The sequence below is a fragment of the Petaurus breviceps genome, unplaced genomic scaffold, assembly GCF_028583685.1.
Source record: "Petaurus breviceps papuanus isolate PSGF00001 unplaced genomic scaffold, PetGlider_PUasm1.0 38, whole genome shotgun sequence".
In the NCBI taxonomy this organism is placed as follows: Eukaryota; Metazoa; Chordata; class Mammalia; order Diprotodontia; family Petauridae; genus Petaurus; species Petaurus breviceps.
The window spans coordinates 25141169-25160451 of record NW_027186304.1 but is presented as its reverse complement, the minus strand read 5'-3'; the positions used below and the strand labels follow the sequence as shown (position 1 = coordinate 25160451).

The 19283-nt window shown below is 38.3% G+C and overlaps 1 protein-coding gene across 1 annotated transcript in view; it reads left to right on the top strand.

Annotated features, from left to right (window-relative positions):
• PTPRM (protein tyrosine phosphatase receptor type M) overlaps positions 1-19283 on the top strand; it is a 1041338-nt gene that overhangs the window by 609130 nt on the left and 412925 nt on the right. Inside the window, exons 12-13 of the mRNA XM_069099664.1 lie at positions 13296-13569; positions 16819-16855. Coding sequence (XP_068955765.1) covers positions 13296-13569; positions 16819-16855 — 311 coding nt within the window. The remainder of the gene's footprint in view (positions 1-13295; positions 13570-16818; positions 16856-19283) is intronic.

The following is a 19283-nucleotide window of genomic DNA, read 5'->3' as shown; positions in this document are numbered from 1 at the left end:
ATATATATATATATATATATATATATATATATATGGATGGATGGATTTTAAAAGACTATGTGCTAGTTTATTCAAAATTTTAAAATTATCATCCTTTTCCCAATTGTACTACTTTTCAACTTATTTAAAGAAGTTCGTTCAGAGGAATTTGAATCTTGAATCTGCAGTCTCTAGATCTAATGAGTTACCATCTCCCTGCTATACAGTAGGCTAAAGCTAACCCTTTCCTTCTCTTTGCTCTTCTTTTTTGGGAGGGGGGAAATAAGGAAATTGGGGAAATAGCACTGTTGTTGTTGTTTGCTATTTTCTAGTGCTCTTCTTTTCTAAATTAATGAGATTCACTTTGCCCAGCTGTGACTGGTACATAGTATGTGCTTAGTAAATGCTCATTAATTTATTGATTTTTTTTATCTTAGAAAGGATCCATACTCATGTGAGAGTTTCTTTAGCTACATCTTAAGCTATAGGGGGAGATCTTAGGAGAACAAGGATTGAGCCCCTTTCCATTCTCATGATATCTTATTGAAGGGCTCCTATCATCATCATCATCTTAGCTAGCATTCACATGGGACATGCTATGTGCCAGTGTAGAGACAAGCATTTCCAAAAGAATGCTACTGTGAACAGCTTTTAAGGTTCTGATTACACAGTATAGTGAATACTTTATTCCATAACAAATCAGAGCAAAACGTTTACAGAAAATCAAGGTACAACATTCACAATGTTACAATTTATCACAGAAAATCAAAATATAGCATTCACAGCAACTTCTCACAGAAAATTGCCTCATAGTTTCCACCACAGTGGTCACACAAAGAACAATCATTTAGTAACTCAATCATCCAATCATTCAATCATCCTTAAGGAGGTTTGCATCCTCAAGTGACACAAAGTATAACAGTCAAGGTTTTCCACTGGTGGGGCACACTAAGTTACAAATCAATTACTTATTCAGTCATCATTCACTTCGTACAGTCATTTAGTCAATCATTAATTCAATCAACTCAATCATTCAATCATCCTTCATCATTCACTATTCAATCATCAGAGAATATACAGACTCTCCACCCCTAGGTCACTAGTAAATTTACAATTTCTCAGTCAGTACACAGTATCCAAGTAAAGTCTTCTTTCAGCTTGACTCAGGGTGGTTTCTCAGATTCCCTGGATCCCCTTCCATGGTCCCAGATCCTATCTGGATTCACCAAACTGTGACCTGAGTTCAAAGGCAGACTGCTCCCAGGTCCTTGTACAGCTGTCTGTGCAGTTCCTGCTCCACTTTGGAGCTCACAGTGTCCAGTCCATCTCAAATCCTTCACAGTCTGTTCCAGGGAAGATAAGGCTTAACAAAGCCACCAGCAGGTTCATGCAAAGTACCAGCATCACAGTCATGCTTCCTCAGTCTTTGTCTGGCCCTCTGACTCATCAGAAGTTTCAGCTGGTTCCCAGAATCAAAAATCACTTCATCCAGATTTTCAAAATCAAAATCATTCTCTCCAGCTTTGGGGGGTTTGGGGGGAAGGGCTTTCCTCTTCAGCCTCCTCGGGGACAGCAGCTTCTGCCTCCATGGGGCTTGCTCCAGGAAGATCTGACTCTCCCTCTCTGAGGCTTTTCCTTATATACAGTATTGCCCCTCCCTGTTCAGCCACTTCCTGTTACATCAACAAGAGGAGATCACACCTTCTGTTTCTTTAACAGAGGCTCAATTAATTACTAAGTGCTAAGTACCTGTTACCTTTGCCAATACAAAGGGATCTTCAGATTCATTTTATTATTTATTTATTTTTTGCTTTTTGGAGGGCAATAGGGGTTAAGTGACATGCCCAAGGCCACACAGCTAGTTTTTGTGTTAAGTGTCTGAGGCCAGATTTGAACTCAGATCCTGCTGACTCCAGGTCACTGCGACACCTAGCCACCCTGGGATCTTCAAATTCAAATTACATTACCATTACAGCCAGCCACTGTGCTAAGTAGCTTACAAAAATGTTCTCATTTGGTCCTCACAAACATTCTGGGAGGTGGGTGTTATTATTGTCCCCATTTTACAGTTGAGGAATCGGAGGTAAAGAGTGTTTAAGTGACTTGCCCAAGGTTTCACAGTTAGTAAGTGTCTGAGGCCATGTTTGAACTGAGATCTTCCTGACTTAGGGGGCCCAGTGTTCTATCCTCTGTGCCGCCTTTCAGCTCTAAGTCCTGTGTCACAGTATTGTTAGATCCTCCCTTTTAGTCCTCCAGGCAACCTTCCTGTCACTTCCTCCTACTCTCAATATGGGATTGCCAGCAAAGCTCAGGGGCCCCTAGGATAGCTTCATGTATCTGGGCTCCACTTCTATAAGCAGCTCTCTCCAGTCTTCCCAGTTATCATCCACTCTTTGTTAAAACACTGATCTTGAGATTTTGTAGTCTTAATTTTGGCTACCTAAGAATGCATTTTCCATCCAGCTGCTCCTTGAAATGTTGGATGGTATCAGATCTGCCCATACTTTGAACTCCACAAGGTTCAAACCCTATGACTTTCAGTTGGGCTTCTGGGCATGTAAATTTTTATCGTAACCTTCCATATAACAACAGATATATGCCAAGTATAACCATTAGGCGTGTTGGCATATTATTTCATCCAAATATCCAGCCAGAAGTCCTGCAATTAGGGAATTATGTGGTACTTTCAATGATTGTTCTTGGCATTGTGATGACACTTCGCAGTTTCAGCTGACCTAACCTCTTAACATGATCGCATAAAACCCAAACACACATATCTATATTCTGACCCTTCCAACAACAGCAGTTGCCTGTAAGCCTGTCCTCTAGGGCAAAGCATCAACCAGTAAATTTATGATCCTTGGTAGATGGATTGGCTGGAAGAAAAAGCACAGGGGAATGACCACCAAGTGGGCATGATGCCTGATGATAAGATGTGTTCATGTTTCTTTTGATATACAAAATATGTATGGCAGTGAGACTCTGACATACCCTTCCAGATAAATCTGCCATTTTTCTAGGACCACTTTAGTTACCAATAATTCCATATCCATCTCTTTGAATTCCTTTTCATGGGTGTTAACTGTCATGAACAGTAGTTATTAAGCAGTAATAGTTTCATCTAGGTGGCACAGTAGATAGAGCCCTGGAATGCAAATCAGAAGACTCATCTCCCTGAATTCAAATCTGGATTCAGATACTTATTACCCGTGTGACCTTGGGCAAGTCACTTAGTGACTTAGTTCCTCCTCTGTAAAATGGGCTTGAGAAGTCAATGGCAAAACACTCCAGTATCTTTGCGAATAAAGCCCCAAATGGGGTCACAAAGAATTGGACATGACTGAAAAAACAACAGCAACAAAAGTTTCAGGCTTAGTTCCTCCCTTGCATTGTGGCTGTTGGTGATGAATAGGTTTCTTTAGGAAATAAGATTTTTACCATGAAAGTGCCGTAATGGTGAAACCGTCTTAAATTCCTTCTTCAAGGCCTAAAAGATAATTTCTTGCTTTAGTTCTCACTGAAATATGAGCAGTGTTCTATTACTCAGGTGCAGGGCTCCATCAGTCATGAGTTCCAGGTTAAATTGTTAGTAGAAGTTGATATTTAAAAAAAAAAAAAAAGAGTAAAACTTTCACCTTAGGAGAGAAGAGGCTGTCAACCTTTACCATAGTATCTCCATGTGTTATAAATGAATTTTTATTCTGTAAGGTCCTAAAGTGAACCACATGGATGCTACCTGAGGTCATCTCCTTTACAGTAAAAGCCATGGTGATGCAGCAAAGTTAATTGTTAAAGTTGACCTTTCTTAGGATACATGGTTCTCTTCATGGCATAAAAAATATCAAAATGTCAGTGAGGTAAGGAAGGATATCGTTAATTAAGACCTGAAATTTTGCCCAGGTATTGGATAACCCCCAAGGCCTAGTCTGTTAGTGTCCAAATCTAGTGCTGAAAACCACTGTCTACTCATTCCTAAATTTTATAAGGTGATAGCCATCCCCTCCTTTGTTGGCTCATAAATCGTTAGGAATAAATGTAGGTCCTGTGGACCCTTCCCAGGATATTTATAATACAAGTAGGAGAGAGAAATTCTTTGTACTTCTATCTTGGGCACATATAATAACTGAAGGAGTGTGCCACACCCTACTACCTTTCTTAACAAAAAACCAGAGGTGCTTCTACCAGCGATTGAAATGCTAAGATAAATTCTTCACATTTTCTTAGATATACCTCCACAATTTTCAATTTTCTTTATAAATTAGCATATAAATCTTCCCATAATATAGAAAATTTCCCAGGAAGTTGATTTTTTGGGAAAATAGAATTCCAGTGGTTCCTTCTGACTAAATATTTCTCATAAATCCCATTCCAAAAGTGTATCAGTCCCCAGCTCCCAAATTTGAGTAACTGCCTCTGGGATAAGTCCAAGAGTAACACAGTGGGAGGCACCATCTAGTGTTTATTATCTGTGTGACCCCTGGAAAGTCACTTTACGGACCTCAGTATCCTCATCTGTAAAATTAAAGGGTTAAATTACATGCTCTATAAATTCTTCTTCAGCTCTAAATCTCTGATCCTTTGATCCTAGAAGGTCATGTGTCCTTCATGCTTAATTTGTTTAACAACAACAGTAATAAATAGCTAGCCTTTATATAACATTTTACAGTTTTCAGGGTGCTATTACATCTTATCTCATTTGATCCTAATGACAACCTGGGAAGGCAAGGTACTATTATCATCTCCATTTTGCAGATAAGGAAACTAAGGTAGAATTTAAGTGTTCATCAGTCAGATAGCTAGTAGGTATCTGAAATTGAATTTGACCTCAGGTCTTTTTGATTCCTCATTATACCTATTGTATTACCTGCCACTAGAGCTGATAGGTAGCATTTAAATACGACTTTTAAGATTTACAAAGCATTTTATAAGCGTTATCTCATTTTATCCTCATGATAATCCTAGTATTTTCCTTGTTTAACATATGGGGAAAATAAGGCAGTGATTAAATGGCTTGTCTTGGGTTACACAGCTAGTAGGTATCTAAGGAAAGATATGAACCCTGGTCTTCCTAACTCCAGGTCCAGCATTCTATTCTCTGAGCCATCTTCAAAAGAATGGGTCAGCTTTGATAATCATAACCAAAATTATAAGAACATGGAACACCTTACCTGTCAGACTCATGGATAGGAGAGTAATATGTGAAGAAATAAGAGATAGCATTGTTGAGTTATAAAATGGATAATTTTGATTATTTTAATTTGAAAAGTTCTTGTATAAATAAAACCAATGTAGCCAATATTAGAAGGAAAGTGGAAAATTGGGGGAGGGAACTAGGGCTCCAATGCAATATTCACAGCACTGACAGCAACTATGAATATGCTGCCATAGTTCTCAATCTCAAAATATAACAGACTCTCCATATATAAGGCAGAAGCAAAACATTTATCCAGACACCAGAGAGCCAAATTCCAACACCAGCAAACCAGATCCATCATAACAAAGAAGTTAATACACTTTAGCACAGCAGGGAGGCACACCATCCTTTATCTGTCCCATAAACTCACAAGCCTAGCTGTCACAGCAGGGAGCAGGGGGCAAACCAACATTCTCAAGCCTAGCTGTCTTCTTGGGTATGTCCTCTCCTCCCTCCAGCTCTAACTGCTCTGACTCCCAGCTTCCTGCGGGCTCTGCTCCACCCTTCAGCAAGCTCCTCCCACCATAGGCTCCATGTGATTACATTTGGTCTGTTAGAGGGCAGAGATCTTCAAATTCCCATTGCCGTTACATTCAGCCCCAAAATCTTTCATGTCCCTTACATAGCAAAAATATATTAAAAATACCTTTCATTACATAGGTTAATGGGAGTTTAGGGATAACTGGTATCAAGAGAACTTTACAATAATGTAACAGGGATAACAGAAAATAAGCACATGAAACAATGTCTTAGGGTGGGGGTTTGGGTACAAGTACCCCATCATTCCCCCCTCGAATGAATGGGGCTCAAAATCTTGGAGTAAGAGGTGAAAGTCTCTTCTCCATAGCTGCTTCCTGCTGAAATTGAATGTAGAGCTGTCCCTGCCCCAAGAGGTCCCATTCCAGAGTTTAGTCCTTTAGCTGTCTCCCAGAAGTTGGTTGATGCCAGGTCCCGGGATGACACAGCACAGTCGTGGACAGGGGGTGACATCTGGCTTGTGATTAGGCATCTCCAGGTGGAGGGTATTAATCCTGCAGGAAACAAATATTGCAAACCCGTTTAACAGACCAAAAGCCAAAAAGAAACAAGGAGACAATAACCAGAAGAAGGGTAGGTATAGAGTCAGCATGCTTCTGGAGTCCATGAATCCACTATCATAACCTCATTCACAGTAGAATATATGAGTTAAGGGTACAATTTGGTAATCATCTTCTCCTGAATAAACAATATTCACAATATTATATTCCCCATGTGCTATAATTTCCACAGCCTTTGGAACATTGTCTGGCTTCCATTTCACCCATGCTTTAGCTCCCAATTTTATTCTATCAGTAGAACCAAACCCTTCAGTTCCTCTGATAGTTATTTAAGGAGGGTCAGTTTTCACAAGGAATAATAATCACTTGAACTATTCTATTATTTTTACAAAACTCTATAGGTTAGTCCTATATTTTGGTGTGCACAATGATTTCTCCTTGATAATTAGAATCTAATACTCTGGTCAATACATGTATGCCTTGAGCTGTTAATTCTGATATAGGTAGTTGTAGTACCAATGCAATATTCATAGTGCCAACAGCCACTATAAATATGCTGGCTTAGTGCTCGATAACAAAATATAACAGACTCTCCATGTAGAAGACAGAAACAAAAAAATTATTCTAACCCCAGGAAATAGAATCCTAAAACCAGTAAACTGATTCCATCTTAGTATCAAAGAAGTTAATAAGCCATAACAGTGCAGGGACCTACAGCATTCGTTAGCCTTCCCACAAATCAACATTTATTCACAAGCCTAACGGTCTCCCTGTGGTGTGTCCTCTGTCTCCCATCATCTAACTGCTTTGACCCCAGCTTCCTTGGGCTCTGCTCCACCCTTCAGCAAACTCCTTCCACCATAGGATCCATGTGATTACATTCAGCCTATGGGCAGGGTATATCTTCAAAGCAGGGAAAGTCTTCAGATTCCCTTAGGCTTATTAAGGGACTGGGAAGATCTTCAAATTCCCATCACCATTACAGTAATATTCATCTAAAATGATTTTTAGGGATTTTCATACATATTCCAGTGGAGATTTTTCTTATTTCTTTTTTATCCAACCAAAAGCCCTCTAAACAATGTAAATCATATCCTGCCAAACCAGGTGTTCCTGGATAGAGCGCTGGAACATCTTGCCTCGCCGTCCAATGCTCAATATTTGGAATTTTATGTGTTTGTTGTTTTCTAATTTTCAGGTTTGGGGTCATCATTCTGCCTAGAGGTGTACTTCCTCTCAGTGGACCATTATTCGAATTATGTAAAGCCGTGAACAAATTATCCTTCCAATGTTGATACAGATTATCAGAACTTAACTTCCTTACATGTTCTTTCAGTTATTCATTCATTCTTTCAATTAACCAAGAAGCTTGTGGATAATATAGAAAATGATCTATCCATTCCATATGGTTTAGTATATAATATCCCTTCATTTCATTACCTTTGAAATGTGACCTGTTGCTACTTTGAATCTGCATTGGGGTTCCATAATATAGACTTATGAGATCTAGAGTTTTACAGGTGTTTTTTCTGGGTTACATTCTTATAAAGACAAGTCACTAGTATACCTGAATAGGTGTCAACATAAGTACATGTACATTTTCATCCTTTATCTTGCTGTAGGGGATCCCTACCCCAAATATAATCTATTTGCCAAATTTGGGCTGGAACTTTTCTACTTGCTGTCTCCCCAGTTACTACCTGAGGAACAGTTTGTTCCTTTTCCAGTTGACATACATGCCGTTCCCCTGCTACCTGTTTTAACAATAAATGAGAGATACTAATCCCTTGATCTTGTACCCACTGGTGTGTGGCCTGGACCCCTATATTTGGTGGACGCATTTTGTTAGTGCTGGATCATCAGTTGTTGTCAGAGTAGGGACAATATGTTGAGTAGCAATCTTTGCTAAGTTGATCACCATGTGCATTGTAATCACATTCTGGTGCAGTGAGGGCCACATGAGCATCTACATGAAAAACCGACAAATTAATAACCAAAAACATATCCCATACATCTTCCCATAATTTCTTGTTCCAGACTTATCATGAATTTCCCAAATTTGATTTTTCCACATGGGCATCTATATAGCTAACCCATTAGCTACTGCCCATCAACCAGTGAATATATGACACTGTCTTTATATTTTAATGGTTTTATGTGCTGCCATAAGTTCAATTTATTGGCTCCTTCCACCTGTCCCATTGCTTTCTTTAATCTGAGTCTCCCTGAAGGTGCGACAGATTTGGATACAATGGTTCAGGAAGATCTGTAGGGATACTTCTTACTTCTCTGTTTCATCTATCAAGTCCCTTTTCTCAGTACATTTTATATAGTTCATTAGTTGGAATACCATCAATTCATCCAAAATCAACCCCTGCTCTCAATAGAGCAGTAAACAATTCACTTGTTGTCATTCTATTCTGACTTTGAATCTGCTGGCTATTTACTCTTCTCTCTTGAGGAAATTTATCTTTTCCCCATTCTCCTAAGTCACTTACCTGTGAAATCTTACCCAGCACCTCCGAAACAGAGTTCCCTATTTCACCAATTAGTAGAATCAGAATTAGATGCTTATAAACAGGAAGAGCCATCTTCACTATGAAATTTCTATGAGAAACTGCTAACAGGGTATCCTCAAAAGTCTTGGCATCTCCAATCACAATTGCTGTTTTCATTACCTCCTCCATTAACTTTCTCATGCAGTCCCACAGCAAATGCCTTGGTCTCTCTCCGCTAGGCCACATTGAGTAAGTGGGATATACTTTATTACATCCCTCGGCAGCTAAAGCTAACAGATTGGTTGTATTGTTACCTCCTAACATATGATCATTTTTAAAAGCCTACTGTACAAAAGGATTCTGACTAATGCCAATTAATTTCAAGCAATCCATGCTTGAAACATAACCCACACTCCTCTGGCCCTTTTGTCACTGATTCTCAACATCCAAGACACTAATGATTCCCCCATCCTTTGGGTGAATTTGCTTAATATGTCAGTAACCTCCTGCTGAGTGAAATCCTTAAGTAGCTCCCTGAACTTTGTTTGGCCTCCCAGATTCTCCTGCTTTTTTCTTAGTATGTGGTGAACTTCTACCATTATGAAAGCCTCCTCATTTAACATCGTTTCATTTTGCACCCACACACTCTTCTGGCAGTGATTGCTGCAGGAACTAGACCCAGTCTGTGTTAGAGTTGCATGCACATTCCTCTTGCCAAATTTTTTGCTTTTTCTTAGCTAAATTCACAATTTTTTTCTACCACCTGAGATCTTCCAGCCTGTTCTTCTAAAGGAGAGCCTGAACACTGAGGCACAAAAATTTGTCATACAAATCAGCTAACTTTGTCTTCATCTGAGTTTTCTCTTCCAGCAGCTCATCTCTGCTTTTACATATAATACAAGTAAACTGTTAGTAAAACCTAGTCTCTTCTACATACTCCTTCCAGTTCTCTCCCTGGTTTTATTGGTATTCCTTATAAATATGTTTCTAAATCTCTAGGTCTTCTCTTCTATAACCCCAGTTCCCAGTTTTCACAGAGCCCTGTACTTTTAACCCATTGCCTTGCTGGGGAGGAATAAGGTAAATCCTCCTATCCTGGGATGTCCATTTCTTCTTCTAAAGTCCTTCTGCCTCCAAATAGAGGTCTAATATTTTGCAATCCCACCCTTATGGCCAAATGTAGTGCCAATGCAATATTCACAGCACTAGTGACAACTATGAAAATGCTGTCATGGTTCTCAATTGCAAAACATAACAAACTCTCTATATAGAAGACAGAGGCAAAATGGTTATTCAGACACCAGAGGGCCAAATCCCAACACCAGGAAACCAAATCCATCATAGCAACAAAGAAGTTAATATATCAAAGCGTGGCAGAGAGCCACACCATCTTTTAGCATTCCCACAAACAAACACTCACACGCCTAGCTGTCACAGCAGGGGGCAAACAAACATTCACAAGCCTTGCTTTCTCCTTGGATTCGTCCTCTTCTCCCTCCAGCTCTAACTGCTCTGACTCCCAGCTTCTTGTAGGCTCTGCTTCATCCTTCAAAAAGTTCCTCCCACCGTAGGCTCCATGTGATTACATTTGACCTAATAAGGGGCAGGAAAGATCTTCAAATTCCCATTACCATTACAGGGACTTTCATAGATAATCTCTCAGATACGGGTCTCATTTCTGTAATATATGGAGAACTTTGTCATATTTATAAGAATATGAGTCACACCCCAATTGATTCAAGGGATATGAACATGCAGTTTTTTGATGAAGCAATGAATATTATATATAATCACATGAGAAAATGCTTTAAATCATTGTTGATTAGAGAAATGCAATTTAAAATAACTTTAAGTTAGCATCTTAAACCTATCAGATTGGCTAAAATGTTAGATGCTCTTCAATTGGGGAATGACTAGACAAGCTGTGGTATATGATTGTCGTGGAATACTGCTGTGATATAAGAAATGATGAGCTGGTTGATTTAGAAAAAAACATGGAAAGACTTGGACCTATGAAGGAAGTTGCTATCACCTCCAGAGAAAGGACTAATATAATAAAGAAATAGAATATGCATAACTAATATAATAAAGAAATAGAATATGCATGGTATGGTCTTACATATATGTCTATATTTATAGCTATGCATGTATATGTATGTAATTATATACATAAACACATATATGCATATATTCACATTTAATTGTAACCTGTAGAGCAGAGGTGGGGAAGGGAGGGAGAAAAAAAGGGCACAGCAGAGAACCAAAGAAAACCTAGAAGGAAGCACAGAAAGGCTTGCTACCTTTGAAAACAATGTATACAATTTATTACATAGGTTTTCATGAAATGGAAATTTATTGTTTTATATTGATTCCCCTCTTGTGGATATGCATGGAAATATTCTCTTTTTTGTTCTTTTCTCATTTTATATTTAAGTTTAAAATGAAGGAAAAAATTTTTTTAAAGATAGTCATGTACCAGTGTTAATTGCACCATTAATTAATAATTAATTAGCTTGATATAATAGATACAAAACAGACTCACAAAGTAAAAATGACCTGGGTTCAGATCTTACCCCTGACACATCTATTGCATATGCAAAGCAAGTCCTTTAACTTCTCTGGACCCCAAATGATTCTTTAAGATTCTAAGTTGCATATGCTGATCTGTCTTGATGAAGGGAGATTCCATGCTGGGATTTCCCTAACCCAATGAAATCAACCCTGGTCTAGTCCCACAACAACAAAACAAGAAGAAACTGCAACAGCATCAACTTATTTATTTATTTATTTTTTTGCTTTTTTTTTTTTTTTTGGAGGGGGGAGGGTAGGGCAATTGGGGTTAAGTGATTTGCCCAAGGTCACAAGCTAGTTTTGTGTGTGTGTTAAGTGTCTGAGGCCAAATTTGAACTCAGGTCCTCCCAACTCGAAGGCAGGTACTCTATCCACCTAGACACCCCCAACAACTCATTCATGCAGCACCTTAAGTTGGCAGAGCAGTTTTCTGATCTTTGGTGTGTGGCCCCTGTGAGAAATACGTGCTACATCCTATAATCAGTCTCTTTACCTTCACTAATACCTCCTTGTACCTCACTATTATGGCTTGTAATTTGCTAACACACACCATGTTTCAGTGCTTAAGGTTTTGGAGAATGTAATACATTTTGTATTGTTATTTTTAAATTAAATTTTTTTAGGCAATTGGGGTTAAGTAACTTGCTCAAGGTTACACGGCCAGTTATTTAAATTAAAATTTTATTCTATTTTCTCATTTGAATCTAGTAAACACATTGGGGTGACTGAGTCTGTAAATTCATATCCAAGTATATGGAAAACAGCATTTATTTAATTTGTTCTCATAAATATTAAGAAGCTCTTTATCATTTGAAAGAAAGATGATACTTAATAGAAAAGTTCCATTTTCTTTAACAAAAGGACGTTTTTATTTGGGAATAACCAATTGGCATTCTTTCAGTGGCAGAAAGAGAGGGAAAGATGCGTAAGTCCTGAATTTGAATCCTGGCTCTAATGCCTATTAGCTGTGTGATCGTAGACAAATCTTCTTGTTCCAGTGAGCCCCTGAGCCTCTTTCTTCATCTCTACTTTTCTCTGACTCTTAGTTTGATCCATGATATTACTGACAGACATTCTCTTCATTACTTCAGATTGCAACACATCTGATACAGATTACAACTCATTCTTGCCCTCATATCCTGAGTAACTCTTACCCATAATTTTTCCATAAGTTCCCCATAGAGCATGAGTATGATGGGATGGTTGCCTTCATAAGGTCTTCTAGGGAGAATTGGAAGACACTCAATCCCTCTCATTTTTTAATTGAGGAAATTAAAGTAGAGAGAGAGATGGCCTTGGAGTCAGGAAGACCAGCCTTCACATCTGGCCTCAGAACACAGCCTCTATCTTGTTCAGTTTTTTAATCTATAAATGGGGATCATAATAGCACCCTTCTTCTAAGGTTGTTATAAGATTAAATGAAATAATATTTGTAATACTTTACAAACCTTGGTGCACTATATGAATGCTATCATCATCATCACCAACAAAATCTTTCAATATAGCTAGTCTTTTTTTATTTTTAAGTAACTAAGTTCCTTGCTAATGTCTTTCATACAATTCCTCAGGCCATCCGTCATCACTGGGGATAATGCTGCAGCTTACTTGTGCTCACCACTTAAACTGTTAATGATCTTTGAGGACATTTGCTATTTTGATAACCTTGAGATTATGATAGGACCCTATAACTTCACCCCCTCTGCATGATCAAGATAATAACCCTTGCATTACTTATCTCAAAGGATTGTCATGAGGAAAGCATGTTTTAAATCTTAGGACACTGGAGGAATGCATGGATATCATTTTTTTTTCCTTCACTAACTTCCCAGACTTCAGTACTTAAATGCCTTTGTCCAGTGTTTTCTGTGATTTGCATGTCCCAGCATACTGTTCACTGAGGAATGGAGTCCTGGCAGCCTCACGCAGACATTCTTAAAAAACAAAAACCACCCCTCGGTATTCCAGATCTAGGATATGAGAACTTACTGCCTTGATTTTTCTCTTCTCCTTTCTTAGTGTTTACCAAATAGTGGTTGAAGAAGAAAGCCCTCGTAGAACTAAAAAGACAACGGAAATACTGAAATGCTACCCCGTGCCAATTCACTTCCAGAATGCTACGATCCTCAACTCTCCGTACTATTTTGCTGCAGAGTTTCCAGCAAACAGCCTCCAGGCTGCTCAGCCCTTTACAATTGGTGACAATAGAACATACAATGGCTACTGGAACACTCCTCTTCTCCCCCACAAAAGCTACAGAATTTATTTTCAAGCTGCTAGTAGAGCTAATGGGGTAAGTGTTATGTGTGGCTAATCTATCAATATTTATTAGGCATCTACTATGTCCCAGACACTGGTCTAAGTAATTGGCATGCAAAAAAGAGGTAAAAGGGCAATCGCTGTCCTCAAGGACCTTGCAAGCTAACAGGGAGACAATATGCAAACAGATCTATACAGAGTAAGATATGTATATAATGTACGTGTGCACGCATGCATGCATGTGTATATGTACACACATTGTGTATGGGCACAGATGATGTGTGCGCCGCATGTGTCGCATACATGATATATGCATCACACATGACATGTATTTTATATATGTGTGTATATGTAAATATATATACATGATGAATAGGAAGTAGTTAACAGAGAGAAGGCACTGGAATTAAGATAGGTTGGGGAAAGCTTCTTGTAGAAGATGCAATTTTAGTTGTGATTTAAAGGAAGTCAGGAAGGCCAGTAGTCAGAATGGAGGAGGGATTGTGTTCTAGGCATGGAGGACAGTCAGAAAAAAGTCCAGAACTGAGAGATGGAGCGGGTTGATCATGGAACAGCCTCGAGGCCAGTGTCCCTGAGTTGAAGAGTATGCACTGGGGAGTGAAGTGTAAGAAGACTGGAAAGAAGGGGGCTGGTTTATGAAGGGCTTTGAATGCCAACAGAGCATTTTGTATTTGTTTTTGGAAACACTAGATTCAACTTGCTTAGATGGTAATGAAGTCATGGTTATTATAAAGCGGTAGTTTTCTTACATGATTTTGAAATAAAAATGAACTAAGAAGTACAGGTTAATCTTTGAGAGAAGGCGTACTGTCATTGTGATACTTTAGTTTCTTTCATCCAGTAAGTGTTAATTAGATATCAACTTTGAGTAGATAATTTGAGACTAAGCTTTTATTGTTGTGGGGTGGTTTTTTCATTGTGTCTGACTCTTCATGGCCCTATTTGGGGTTTTCTTGGCAAAGATACTAGAATTGTTAGCCATTTCTTTCTCTAACTCACTTGACAGAAGAAGAAACTGAGGCAAAGAGGGTTAAGTGATTTGCCCAGGGTCACACAGCTAGTAAGTGTCTGAGGCCAAATTCGAACCCAGGAAGATGAATGTTCCTGATTGTAAGCCTAGTATTTATTAGGCACCTACTATGTCCCAGACACTGGTCTAAGTAATTGGCATGGAACAAAGAGGTAAAAGGACAATCCCTGTCCTCAAGGACCTTACAAGCTATCCGGGAGACAAATATGCAAACAGATCTATACAGAGTGGGATACCTAGTTATCCAAGCTCAAGTCTCTCCTTTATTTACTTTTTTTTTGGAGGGTCATTTGGGGTTAAGTAACTTGCCCAAGGTTAAACGGCTAGTGTGTGTGTGTGTGTGTGTGTGTGTGTGTGTGTGTGTGTGTGTGTGTGTGTTAAGTGTCTGAGGCTGGAACCAAACTCAGGTCCTCCCAACTCTGGGACCAGTGCTTTACTCACTGCACCACCTAGCCGCCCCTCAAGTCCCTCCTTTAAAAGGCCTTTCTCAGTCATTCTTAGTACTTGCAAGTAGTGCCTTCCCTCTGAGATTTCCTTTTCTGTACATATCCTGTATGCACACAATTGTTTTGCATGTTGCTTCACCCCTTAGAATGTGAGCTTCCTGTGGACTGGGCTTTGGTTTTTTGCCTTTCTTTGTGTCTCTTGACACTTAACAATGCTCCTGGCACATAGTACATGCTTAATAAATATCTGATGACTGACTCATTGTTTCTTGCCCACTCTTCCTTATGAAGGGAAGGACATGACATGATCAGGCACATCTCTGTCCTCAAAGCGTTTATAGTCTGTTAGGAGGACTTTAAAGTGCTGTGAAGTCAAATGATTGAAAAATCATTTCTATTCGTGCATGTGTTTCCAAAAGTTGACTTGTAATGACTTCTAATGGGCATCCCATTTTCCATATTCGCACCTCTGTAAGCCATTTTTCAGTCATTTGCCAAAATAATCTCCCTAAAGAATAAATCCCTTGCCATTCCCTTACTCAAGAAAATTCATTTTTACTTATTTTACATTATTCACCTGCACAAACTCCACATTACATCCAAACTATTTTGTTCTTCTAAATCGGCTTTCTATCTCCCACCCCCATGTTTTGCCCAGACTGTACCCTGCTCATTCCCTGCTACCTTAGAATTCATTGTTTCCTTACCCCTAATTCTTATAATCCTTAGTGTTTTAAAGATTCCTTCCATTCCTGACCTTTACACACATCCTCACCACAAGTTGTTAAGCTCCTTTTCTCCTTTCATTATCATGTATAAACTCGTGTGTTTACATGTTTCTTGGAAGAGGTGGCAACCTTTTCCAGTCTTCTCCTTCATGATGGAAGTAAGTTTACAAATGGCAGAGATTGCTTCATAAATTGTTTCTGTACCCCCCAGCTAATACAACAGCTATAACACAATAACACAGTAGGAACTCGATAAATGCTTGTGGAAGGAATAAGTGAATGAATGTTGTTTAACTTACATCTGAAGTACAACACACACACAACTCATTTTCATTTAGATCATAGTATCTGTCTATTCAGCTTATTTTATCCTAACTCTGTGGTTCTAAGGCAAGTTGTTTCCTTTTGCTATGATTGAATTAGGACTTTTTAAAAAGTGAAAATAGTATCTGGAAGATGGGTTTGGAATTGAAATAAAAGCTTTCACAGGGCTCTTGCTGGGCCCATGTTATTCAGTTATTTCTTCTTCAATCGCCCCCCCCAAAAAAAAACCCAACCACAATCCTGAGCAGATAGATAAGATTTGCCTGCTTCTCTCAACAGCCTGGAAATTGTTTCTAGCCATCATAACGGATCCACTTTGGCAATGCACCTAGACTGCACAATTGTGATTTAAAAAAAGAAAAGAGTCAGATATATTTCTTTGAGCTGAGCTGTGTTCTCTTCTCCAGCCCTGTTTGCGCAGGAAGGGAGTAAGAATACTTAGAGGTCAGTGAAGCTGCAGAAAGATAACCACCCCTTTGTAGTTGTCGCCGTTTTTTCATCTTTTGGGCCAGAGTTAGGTGACGTGTTTTGTTGTTGCTGTTGCATGTCATAGTATGTTGCATTTTAGTCAGAAAGTATAACTCAGGGTATGTTGTGGGGCCTTCATCCAGTCATCAAAACTTCTCCAAAGACAAGAAGGGCTTGCCTCATCAATAGCTTTAGACTCCAACTACAGATGGTTTTCATAGTGAGCTTCTGAGTAATGGCCCCTTTTTCCTCTTTATTTGACACAGGAAACCAAGATTGATTGCGTCAGGGTGGCCACCAAAGGTAGGTTGAAATTCTGAGGTGCTTTTCTATCTCATAGAAGCTCTTTTACTGAGTATGTTTAAACCACTGGAAATAACAGTACTATGTTATTTTAAATTATTTGGTGATACATAGGGATATTATAAAGCAGAGTCTAGAAACTTTTCTGCAGAAGCATCAGTGTTGTTTTTATACCTTGTTTATGATTTGGAGGCTTTCAAAAAATTACCAATATCTCTTGTTTATATATCGCCTGTATTTCTAAATACTTTCCCTTTCCTAGACAACCAGCCATCTCTTGTATCACAAAATCAAAAAGAAAAAGAGGGGAAGAGCAATTAAGCCAAAGGAAAAAAAAACACACCAACAAACAAAAAAACCCATAAACACATCAGCTTATTCTGACAATATAAACACACAGGCTCTCACCTCTGCAAAGAAGGGAAGGTAGTAAGTCTATTTTCTCATTTGATGATTGTTTTAAGGCTTACCTTGTGAGATTATTATATGATCTCACTATACTTATTTCTCATATGTTTTATAGAATAGAATCATAGAGGTCTACCTAGAGGCTGCTTATATGCAAGGTAGTAAAAACTATCCACTATTTATGAGCAGCTATCCAATGATAATTATTCTTAACAGAGAATAAGCAGAATGTTTACCATGGTGAAGGCAATATTCCTGGAGACCCTGAAATTCCATGACATTCTAGTATAGAGTACATGAACTGGACCTGAGATAACCCATATCTTGAATAACAGCTGAAATAATATTGTTGAGATGGTAAGTTGAAGACTGTTTGGGGTAGTATGTATCTGTAATAGGCCTCCCTTAAATTCTATAAGGTGTTGATAATGGATCATACTAGAAATAATTCAACTGATCATTCAGACATAAAAGATGACTTTTTTTGTTTGGTTTATATTTCAAATAAGTGGCTAGATTTTAACATAATTCAATGCAATACAAGTATTGGAGTCTTTAAGAGTCATTTTATAAATACATAGTATACTTCTAAAACCTTCATTGAATCATTTAATTTTGAAAGTTATTTACTGTGATGATGTATAGTATTTTTTTATCGTTTTCTAATATTCCTGGTTATTTTTTTTTCAAATTAATTTTTAATTCTTTATCTTAATATGAAATTAGCTCTTATGTCAGCCATCACTCTATATTTTACACTATTCCCTGTATCTTATGTAGGTTCTTGGCTGATGTGCTGACCCCTTTAGACCTCTAACTTACCTCTGCTATGAAACAGTAATTTGTCGATATTCTTTTTTTACTCTCTATATCACCCTATCTAAAAGAATGAAAGTACCTCCTAAGTGCCAAGTGTAGAATAATAAAACCACCTTACATTTGAATATCTTTTTCTGTTGTGTTTCTTTTTCCAAAACACTCATATTTCTACTTTCACATTTGATTCTTGCAACAATCCTGCTAGGCAGGCAGCACAAATCATCCCTATTTTAAAGATGGGGAAACTGATTCACTGAGAAGTTACCCAAGGTCACACAGCTAGTAATGATTGGAATAAGGAACTGAACCCAGATAGTTTTGACTTCCAGTCCAATGTTCTTTCCATTCTAAATGTGCTAATTTTTTCCTACCTGATTATGATATTTCTGTGTCCTTACTCATTAAGTCTAATTCCCTGCCATATTTACCATAGTAATAATGAACTTTCTGTCATAGTTTTCATCTCAAAAGTCATCTAGCAGTGTAACATTAATGAGAAGGGAAATATGACAGCTTGGCTATTTGTACAACAGATTGCAAAAGTATTTTTCTCCCATCATCTTGGTTTAATCAATACTGTGATTTGTTTTACACATCACTAAGGGAGGTTAGATAATCAGTTGGCCTCATTGATAATCCCCACTCACATTTTGAAGTGATTTGTGAACTTTTACATAGTAACAGACAATTCTGGTAGCTTTATTTATGAAAGGGAGAGTAAAAAATTAAAATGACTATTCCATTGAGCTCTTTGTTGATTATTTTTCATAAACTCATAGAGCTGGTAACAGTCTTTAAAGAGGTCTTGTCGCCAGACAAGCCTAGCATTCTCTCTAAAACCCCAGGAAATGGAGATGAAGTGGAGTCCTTCTGCACTATAATTTTTTACAACTCCTAGAATTATGAAAGTCCTTCATGGCTTTTTACTTAAATTCATCTTACTTCAGTGTTAGTTGTTCCATCTTGATTTGTACTAAAGAGAAATAGGGCCTAGGATAAGAAGGGAGAAAGGCTTTTGGGTTCTCCTAGACTTAAGCTCCTTAACACTGAGAACATATTTCTAGACTGCATCGTAACTCTGGACTAAATCACCCCAATTGTTTCTGCTTCTCAATGCTGGCATTTAACTACATTTTCAGTACAGAACCACTTTTCCAAGACATGCATCGTATTTCCAAAGATTTCAATGTTCTTCTGAAAT